The sequence below is a fragment of the Amphiura filiformis genome, chromosome 7, assembly GCF_039555335.1.
Source record: "Amphiura filiformis chromosome 7, Afil_fr2py, whole genome shotgun sequence".
NCBI classification, from domain to species: domain Eukaryota; kingdom Metazoa; phylum Echinodermata; class Ophiuroidea; order Amphilepidida; family Amphiuridae; genus Amphiura; species Amphiura filiformis.
Genome location: NC_092634.1, coordinates 7,557,260 through 7,567,925, shown reverse-complemented (window position 1 = coordinate 7,567,925; position 10,666 = coordinate 7,557,260). Strand labels below are relative to the sequence as shown.

The following is a 10,666-nucleotide window of genomic DNA, read 5'->3' as shown; positions in this document are numbered from 1 at the left end:
ACAGAAGTAAAGTATTACACTTGGCATGACAAACACACCAAGAACAGGACTCCAAGAGGGGAGGGTGTGTCCTCGTAACACACGGATGAAATGTGCTGAAGTAAAGTAATACCCATAAACTCCAAGATCTCTAGATTGAATTCAAATCACGTGTTTTGCCATTATTACCATTTGCAACGTGTCCCTTCTCAGCCTTATCCCCCACCATGTAAACTCATCCCAAAAAGAAAGTATCCAGTTTGATTTTGGTCCATAAGTCAAAGATGGGGTCTTAAATCAAGACCTACCAAAAGTATGTTACAGATAAACTTATTGCTTACATTTTGATACCTCATTTGTCCAAATCGATGCAGAATTGATGACACAATGACCTTTTGAATGCACCTACCCAGGATTTAAAGTTGCAGTAATTCCTATTGATGTCGCTTTCCTGCCCCTCAAGATTCTTCATAAAGGTAGCACTGGTTACGTGCTCATGATAATGACAATCCAACTCCCCGCGCTTCGCGCTCGCCGCCGCTTCGCGGCGCTCGCGCTTCGCGCTCGCAATTGGGGCACCGCGGTCAGAGGAACGGAGCCAGTTCTACATAAAGGTACACCATATCAGAGACGGACTAAGACTGTTTGACTTCACTTCATTTGTTTTATTGAATACAGATACTCTTTTACTCCTTCCTCAATGTTTTACCCTTGACACTTCACAGTCAATATCTGGTATGTCCTCCTGCTGTCCATCAATGACTGCCAGACATCGGCGGCATATGCTCTCAGTGAAACAAAATTAATATTGAGTAGCAGGACCAAATCAATAGCAATGACTGCAACTTTTATAATTGAGGTGATTGCATTCAAATAGTCATTGTGTCATTAATCTCTCCATCGATTTGGACAAATGAGGTATCAAACTGTGCGGCATAAATTTATCTATAACATACTTTTGGTAGGTCTTGATTTAACACCCCTTCTTTGACTTATGGACTAAAATTAAACTGGATACTTTCTTTTTGGGATGAGTTTACATTCACCATTGTAATACCCATAAATTTTCAAGTTCTCTATATTGAATTCAATCACGTATCTTGCCATTATTATCATCTGCAACATGTCCCTTGTCAGCCTTATTGCCCACCATTATGTACATTCGCCATTGTAATACCCATAAATTTCAAGTTCTCTATATTTAATTCAATCGCGTGTGTTGCCATTATTATCATCTGCAACATGTCCCTTGTCAGCCTTATTGCCCACCATTATGTACATTCGCCATTGTAATACCCATAAATTTCAAGTTCTCTATATTTAATTCAATCGCGTGTGTTGCCATTATTATCATCTGCAACATGTCCCTTGTCAGCCTTGTTGCCCACCATTATGTACATTCACCATTGTAATACCCATACATTTCCAAGTTCTCTATATTCGGTTGTCAATTCAATCACGTATGTTGCCATTATTATCATCTGCAACATGTCCCTTGTCAGCCGTATTGCCCACCATTATGTACATTCACCATTGTAATACCCATACATTTCCAAGTTCTCTATATTCGGTTGTCAATTCAATCACGTATGTTGCCATTATTATCATCTGCAACATGTCCCTTGTCAGCCTTATTGCCCATCATTATGTACATTCACCATTGTAATACCCATACATTTCCAAGTTCTCTATATTCGGTTGTCAATTCAATCACGTATGTTGCCATTATTATCATCTGCAACATGTCCCTTGTCAGCCGTATTGCCCACCATTATGTACATTCACCATTGTAATACCCATACATTTCCAAGTTCTCTATATTCGGTTGTCAATTCAATCACGTATGTTGCCATTATTATCATCTGCAACATGTCCCTTGTCAGCCGTATTGCCCACCATTATGTACATTCACCATTGTAATACCCATACATTTCCAAGTTCTCTATATTCGGTTGTCAATTCAATCACGTATGTTGCCATTATTATCATCTGCAACATGTCCCTTGTCAGCCGTATTGCCCACCATTATGTACATTCACCATTGTAATACCCATACATTTCCAAGTTCTCTATATTCGGTTGTCAATTCAAATCACATGTGTTGCCATTATTATCATCTGCAACATGTCCCTTGTCAGCCGTATTGCCCACCATTATGTACATTCACCATTGTAATACCCATACATTTCCAAGTTCTCTATATTCGGTTGTCAATTCAAATCACGTGTGTTGCCATTATTATCATCTGCAACATATCCCTTGTCAGCCTTATTGCCCACCATTATGTACATTCACCATTGTAATACCCATAAATTTCCAAGTTCTCTACATTGAATTCAAATCACGTGTGTTGCCATTATTATCATCTGCAACATGTCCCTTGTCAGCCTTATACCCCACCATTATGTACATTCACCATTGTAATACCCATAAATTTCCAAGTTCTCTATATTCGGTTGTCAATTCAAATCACGTGTGTTGCCATTATTATCATCTGCAACATGTCCCTTGTCAGCATTATCCCCACCATTGTGTACATTCTCCATTGTAACCTCTGCAGAAGGACCCTTTAAATTATACTTCTCGGGAGTTTCCTGAGATTGATATTCGCCAGAGTGCTTCCTCACATTCCAAGCTTCAAGTTTCACGAAATAAATAGCGTAAAGTTTGACGAAAAACAAACAAAATAAAATCATAGTTGCATTAACTATCAAAGCCAATGACGTGTAACCCGCTTTGTAGTAAAGTTCTGTCACTGTAATGTTCGTTGTGGAGAAAGCTAAGAATACAAGAAATGAACAAAACGCGCAGAATGTAATGAACTTTGTTTCATTAAAGTTTTCTGGTAATTGTCTGGTAAGGAACGCTAGTATGGAGCATACTAGGATGACGACTAAGTTCCATGCGTGTATACCAATGGAGGCAGCAGGATTGCGTGAACAGCCAACTTGCAGGTGTGGTTCATTCTCGTATGGCATGTCATGAATTACCGTGGGCGGTGCTACAAACAACCAGATAATGGTCCAAAGTACCTGCAACAGTGGAAAAGATGAAAAGTGGGTAAAGTGCAATGGTTTGGAAATCATGTATTATATACCGCAAAACCTCGTCTACAAGCATATAGAGTGCTTTTGATAAGAGCTAAATTAATCCAGGCGTCATTCACCGAGAAAAGTATAACATTTTGGAGTTTGAGCAAAAAATTACCGACACAAGCTTATACAAACAAGTATTATTGTAAGACCAATCTACCGTAGAAACCCGTCTATAAGGAATAGAAGCGACTGTGATGATAGCATATTTCACGCTAACGCCCTCCACAATATTATATCATTATGGAATTTGAGCAAATCATTTACCGACACAAGCAGGTATACAATGTATTATTTAATCTTTATTTCGCATCTCACGAGCATAGCTCACTTGGCAAGGCATAAGACTTTGGTTCTTTAGATCGGAAGATGGTGAGTTCGAGCCTCATCACGGTCACACAAACTTTTATAAACAAAATATTGTTCAAACTTTTCATTTATATTTTCTTGCATTTTCTAAAGACTCCTTTCGTGATCATTTTTTTTTTCATATTTAGTTTAATTTATTCTATTGTTTTTCTTTTATTGTTTCTTTTCTTTGTCTTTTTTTCTTGTTTAATTTTATTTTTTCTTTATTTTTCTTTGATTCATATAATATTGGCAGGATAAGGAGAGGAGGAACTAAAGACCCATTCAGTGATTTGCTCATCCGGACGATCGTAAAAATCATCAAAATTCACCTTTGTCATTGTCATAGATGTGGTAACATAGCCTGCTAGTGGTTCAGCAGAAAACCGTGTGACACATAATATACATTTGGCTACATTTTATTATACGATAAATACGAATTTATTAAACATGGTAACAAATATTCTCTAGCAGATCGGTTATACGATGGAACTGGTAGGCATAGGCCTATTATAAATTCGGGATATTAAATATCTTCCTGACGAGACAGATCTGCGCATGTGGTCAAAGACGATTCCTTACTAGCCACAGACCGTCCGCTGGAATTAGTTGAATCGCTATGGCTGTTGGTCGGACCTCTCATCTCTCCACATCGATTGTGACCTATCCCCGACATTGCCCTTATGTACTCACATCCTCCTGTTTTATTCCAATACGCTGGCGAGGTTACGTAATAATCGGATTAACTACCATAGCAATAGGTGAAAACAATTTTTGAATATACCGCGTTATACACTGATACGTTCAGGCGGTACCTCTTCATTGAACCATATCATGCTGCACCTGTAAGATCTTTGAAAAGACCAGTATTGTATTCAATCTATGATTGCAGACATACACAGTACAGGTGATGAGTGTAACCTGCTTGTAGCGCAGCGCGATATGTTCAAAATTGTTTTCACCTATTGCTATGGTAATTAATCCGATTAATTACGCAACTTCACCAGCGTATAATGGCCGAATAAATTCTGACCATCACTTGGCATGTTGGATTCGTCTATACTACAATTCGCTGTCGAAGTGACGTAATAATCGCAATAACTACCATCAAGCAGATTGCACTAATCACCCGCGTATGTCACCAAACATAGATTGAATACCACTCTTTTCATAAATACTAATCTTACATGGCGAGTGATTAGCATTTCTTTGACAACTATGGTGTAATGCATAGGTGCCACGTGAACGATGAAGTGCAGGGCTATATATTCGAAATTGTATTCATCAATTGCTATGGTAGTTAATCCGATTAATTACGTCACATCGACAGCGAATAGCCTATAGTATGGGTTCAAGTGGAACAAAAAATAGTGTATGTCCATTGCTAGCTATGGTAATTAATCATGTTAGTGTTTACATCACTACTTCGGTGAAGACAAGAGAAGTGTGCCTTCTCTACCAACGCCTGTGATATAACAGGTGCAAGCGAAACAAAATTGAATGACCAGAATAGTTTCCTTTGTCAGATGAATTGATTGAAGTTTTTGAAGACACTCTATTCTTGATGGGACAATAGATTCAAATATGGAATAATTATTATTCCTCATCTATTTTTTTTTATTGAAAAAACTGCAATTGTGGCAACAGAACAATATTTATTTTGATTTCATTTCAAGTAGAAACAAAATCGTGCTTAAGCCAAAAACGCACCCTACCTCAAGAATTGGGATGGCACAAAGGTGCAACATAGGTTTTTATTGCAAAGACGAGGACAGACAAGTAGTTACAACACATCTGTCTAACCGTGGGTTTCGCTATTATTTAGAATAAATGCTTTTACTAGTTTCTATAAAACCACAAAATTACTAAAAAAAACTATGAAAAAAACTATAAAAATTTTTTTTAAAAAACGCACCTAAAATTAAAAGTAGAAAGGTAGATTTGAAGAAAGATAAAAAGAACATGTCAAAAAGTTAAAATTAAACGAGAATGAAAAAACGGAACCGGTGCCCGGACCATGCTCTCTTCAGCATGTCTTCAGTGTCTTCAGTTCCAAAGTCTGACGCTCTATCAATTGAGCTATACGATCCTGATATACGAAACAGTCGTTATTATGTCAATACAATTGATTGGTGTTACAACATACTTAGATGGAATGCATAGCCACCCAGTGCCAGTATATATTTGCTCAAACTCCAAATACAACAAGCAACCAATTTTTATTGAGGGCGTTTCTTGGGTATATCCTTGTAGACGGGGTTTTACGGTATTGTACTGGACTGGTATATTTATGGCTGTTCGTATTAATCTAGCTTTCATCAAAACAACCATTATGCTTGTAGACGAGGTTTTACAGCATACGTATAGGTAATCAGTGTACATGGTGTTATAATGATTTTTCCCCTTTGAAGTAGGGTTAACATTACCGATTCGAGGCTATGAAGTTTCTCGAACATAAATAATCTACCTAAAGTGAGAAGGATAATAATATAATCATATCAAGTGCTAAGAAAGTCGCCTCATCAGCTTGATCAAGACGGGAGAAATAATGGGCACTAGTGACTGAATATTAATGACTGGTCTTCAGTGGTTTTGAAAGAACAATCTACCTTTCTATTAACGCTTCTTGCTTGTCCCTTGAAGCTCCTGGGCAGAAGTTGCCTGTTATCAACGTATCAACCACTTACCTTCATAGCTAGTAGTAGTATAGATACACTACGTATGGTGCCCAGGCGATAAAATTAGGGGGGAGGGAAGGGGACAAAAATGTTTTGGCAAGACTCAAAGGTGAGCCAAGCATTTTTAGCAGGTGGGGGGGATCATCATTTTTACGGAACATTTTTTATATTATGCGACAAAAGAGTATAGAAAATATTCAAATATGCACAATTTCCTGACGGCTGCGATGATTAGACCATTTAGAGTTTCAAAAATCTGGCATATGTAAAGGAGTCCAATGATATTTTGGCACATTGAAAGGGGACGAATGTACTTGGTTATGTCAAGATGTGTGGTGCATGCGGTTTTTGGCAGTCCATTTATTATGGGAGTCTCTGGCCTCGGGCCTGCCGGTCCTGCGGCCTTGATGTTTTTTGTTGATGGTGGGGACAGCGGTCACACTAGCTTTGTTGTTTTGAGAATTTGGTTTGTTCGCCGGGTTTGTTCGCTGCCATCAATCAGATTCAATTGGCAAGGGTTACACTTACCGGTATAGTTGTGATTAACAAAGCCAGAATGACTTGGGATTTCGGACGAATAAATTTTGGTCTCTTCGCTGATTTCACACTGGCTTTGAAAATGCGGAACAGTCGGAACGTCTTCACTGCTAGAGGCACGTAGATAAGAGAAGTAGCTATCGGTTGGCCCAGTCCACGCATGACGCACACGCCACGTGATGGGTAGACACCAAATAACAGGGCAGTGAAGTAGGCAAGAAATATTCCTGGAAATCAGCATTCAAATTAGATAAGATGATTAATATTGTGTTTATGCATGTTTGATTTTCAACACCTGCTGATGTTCTAAATAATTATTAAGCAACGAACAAAATAAAAACAATGCTGTACCCATTTTCAAAAAATTGTTTGGAAATTTCAATGGTGTAACTAGTTTGCCATGATCAGATAATATGTAAAGGGTGCAACCGACCGGCCTAATTTAGTCTTTTGGGGGATACAGTTAAATGATAGTCTCGATCTTAGATTGCATGAGACCAAAACTATTAAAAAGATTATACGGTTGGATTTTGATTCTGTCTACCCTACATGTAGTACCCTATTTGGTTGAAAGTGTACAACATTAAATCAGCAATTTCAGATCACGTCGCCAGGGAATATTTAGAGAATAAAGGTATTGGTTTCAGCCACTGGAGTGCATCTATCGTCTCATATAACACGGGCTACATCATTATTTTAAGTAAAAGAACGAGGCGAAGCCGAGTTGTTTTACGCCAAAAATAATGATGTCGCCCATGTTATATGAGACGATAGATGCACGACAGCGGCTAAAACCAATACCTTTATTCTCATTCTTAAACACTTCAATTCAAATAGAAATATCATAAGTAATTTTAATCAAATTAAATCCTACATTTTACAAGGAACTACCTGGGGCTTAAAATCGATCAGTCCCGTTGTTGCTATGCGCTTCCGATTGATTCAAATAGCGAGTACGCGTATCGCGTTGATGCACACGCGCCGACCCGTGTCATATATCACACGGGTAAGAACCAATGAGATTGCAAGAACGTTCTCAAGTGTTTAAGAATATGTGGTAAACTGGGACGAATCCAAGATCCTTAGGCGGGAGCAAAATAAAAGAAATGCTGGAAGCTATGGAAATAAGAAGACGAGGTAGCAAGGTCATGAACAGAGAGGAGGGGAAATATTTTCTAAGCCACGTTACTTTACGATCCGCTTTTAAAGATTGGAAAATAGATAAAGTTAAGTACCGGAAACCAGTTACCAGGGAAAGTGGATCAGATGACCATATCAGTCACATCTGATGAAGGCCTTCGATGTGAAGGATGACATACTTGTTTCACCACTTTGGGAACGAATGTATCATCGACGTAACGTCGACAGCTATGAAACTTACCAACAAACATGATGTAAGAGAGCTCACGGCTTGAGGCTTTTATTAATGCATTCTCGTGGTTATAAGTGTAGAGACAAATGATCACAATGGTAACAACAAGTCCCACAACAGACGCGGCAATAATGGCGTAAGACCAACTGTTGTCGTTAGTTTTCAGCGGTAGACACTCGGTGGAATTTTTGTTAGGCCAAGCATAAAGTTTGATCTCCTCATCTATGCATGATTGACAATGCGTCCCATTTTTGGTAACAACTTCATGTTTGTAACATCTAATACAAGTCCAGCAACAAGAATTATCGATGTCTACGTTTATCCGTTCTCCATGACCGCACGGTTCACTGCAGATTGATTTGGGTACTGCGTTCCCACTTTGTGGCGAGCGGTTAGTCTGAAGGTACCATGTGATATCCTCATGTATGATTGTCTCAAAGTTGGTTCCTTCTTCCCATTTGCCGACTTTGACAAATCTATACATGTTCTCATCGACATTTTTCTCTAGATACTTGATAGTGTATCTACCTGCAACATCACCATTGCGCATGAAGCTTACACGACCATTTGGGCTCATGAAACTTGTTTTCAAAAGATAGTCGCGCAATACGATACCATCAGCTGACTTCATTTCATCACAAACGCCACTAATAGCGTTAGGGCAAAGATCCTTTCGCATGTTATCCAATGCAAAAGCGAACGCATAAACGCTATCCATGACTAGTGTTTCGTGGGTGGATACGTCGGTGTCCAGGATATCAAGGATACCAGGCTGGTCGCAATTATCCGTGCAATTTGTAAAGTATTGAAGGAACTCCAGAAGCCAAGGGTTGTTTGAGGTATTTGGAGTCAAGGAACGGAAATACTCGTTAAACTCGGGAGATATTTCAGACACAGGTAGCACGGTGAAAGATCCTGAAAGTATACAAGATGTGAAACGTTTCAATATGAAATATTACGAATTCCCATGTGGCAGTTGACACATAATGTTATACATTTGCTCTGAAAAAAACATTAAATATTTGAACATGCAACATTATACTATTTATAATATTTATGACAAAGTAGACCATCATGCCATGCCAGTTTGCCATGGTATCTTCAAAGAAGACTATAAATAGTAAAAATTAATAGAGGGGAAAAGTATCAGTTGTAGTTAATTCTACTCTTGGCACGACAGCTCGTTTACTGTCTTAAACGTATTATGAAGGTGATCTCATCCTTAACCGTTTTCTGACAATACACAGGCATTGCATGTTGCCTACGATATTCTTTTGTCGGTATTTTATTATAATATTCTTTTCTGATAGTCATTTGAAACTTGTTGGAGCCCTCTATGTTTTAAATACAATAAAACCATTGAGAACGGTATAAAAATGATGGAGCTACCCATCCCAATCCTTATTAAAGATAATCAAAAACAAGTATTCATAATTATACTCATCTCCATCCAAGCACGAATCCGCGATCCCAACAAAAACCTCAAAATTATTTGCACATCCTATATACCCTCACTCACCTAGAGCTGCTTCCTCGTTCCCAATCACTGCTTCCTCGTCATAATTTGCCCAGCTATCACTGCCAATCCAAATGAATCTCCTCTGCGCTTTCATCCTCGTCGCTGCTGAGAAGATATTCTGCGCCATCTCCAGGTGTATAAAGAGTACCACAACCGTAGCGCTGTACTCTTGTTGTATGTTTAGTAAGTCCTTGACCAGACTGTCGTAACGACCGCGTGAGTCAACAAGAGATACGGTTTCTGAAAGACCGACGCAGATGCCATTTTGTGCGGCTAGCGTAGTGAATACTTTCCTTCCATTACGTCCGTATGTGTCAGCAGAACTTAGAAATGACACGTACTTCCAATCAAAGTGTAAAAGTATATCAATAATTGCTCTGATTTGATAACTATCAGGTCCAACTGTTCGTAGGAAGTATGGAAACCTTATGTCATCACTGAGCTCATCACTTGTGGATAGGTAAGAAATCTGTGGTATATGATAGATTCCGAGCAGAAGAGCAGCTTGGACGCTTGAAGAACTCCGCTGCGCACCAACAACACCGACTATAGGCAAGTTTTGACGCGGTTCTGAACTGCTTGTACATCCATCCCCAGGGTTATCTGCAGATGGGATGAAATTCAAACATTCTCGTAGAGTTCTTGCGTCATAGGAGCACGTGTCATAGATCTCAAACCCAAGAGTAACATTTGGCAACAATGTGGTATTCTTGTTTATCTGTTGTACTGCGTAAACCATAGCTTCTAGTTTCTTCAAGGCGTCGCTTCGTAAAGTACCGCATTTTTCAGTCATTTCGTTATATGTATGGAGAGGTATGATGCCGCCTAAATTGATGTCTCCTGGCAGTGTGTAATTGATGCTTGTTGTTATGAAGGCATCGGTTGATAGTAGCAAAAAGTGGTATAAAAGCACTAGTAACCATGGTAACCGTGCAGGGATGAAACCCGTAAATCTACACATGAATTGCATGGCCATAATTATTTCCTCTCTCATTTTGTCTCGCAGTAATATTACATTTACATCATATACCACATATCAAATGTGTTAGGTATCGTCTCGTCTTCTTCTGTGTTACGCGAGTTGTTTCAGATTCAAGGAAACGGTTGATGATGATTGCCTTATATAGCCTGTGAAAGAGAA

At 38.9% G+C, this 10,666-nt stretch overlaps 1 protein-coding gene across 1 annotated transcript; it reads right to left on the bottom strand.

Moving 5' to 3' along the window:
• Positions 1 to 1,985: 1,985 nt before the first annotated feature.
• LOC140156241 (metabotropic glutamate receptor 2-like) lies at positions 1,986 to 9,924 on the bottom strand. The gene is made up of 4 exons (XM_072179238.1): positions 9,526 to 9,924; positions 8,016 to 8,921; positions 6,626 to 6,861; positions 1,986 to 3,011 (listed from the first exon to the last, which is right to left on the bottom strand). Exons 1-4 carry the CDS (start codon positions 9,650 to 9,652, stop codon positions 2,439 to 2,441), a joined length of 1,842 nt encoding a protein of 613 aa, XP_072035339.1. The 5' UTR covers positions 9,653 to 9,924; the 3' UTR covers positions 1,986 to 2,438.
• Positions 9,925 to 10,666: the final 742 nt, after the last annotated feature.

What these genes read in the sequence shown, in the direction of transcription:
- LOC140156241 (XM_072179238.1), bottom strand. Translation starts at nt 9,652, where the DNA reads ATGGCGCAGAATATCTTCTCAGCAGCGACGAGGATGAAAGCGCAGAGG. An exon ending in GAACGAGGAAGCAGCTCTAG is followed by an intron (nt 8,922 to 9,525) that starts GTGAGTGAGGGT and finishes GTATACTTTCAG; the next exon opens with GATCTTTCACCGTGCTACCT. An exon ending in TGTTAATCACAACTATACCG is followed by an intron (nt 3,012 to 6,625) that starts GTAAGTGTAACC and finishes CCACTGTTGCAG; the next exon opens with GTACTTTGGACCATTATCTG.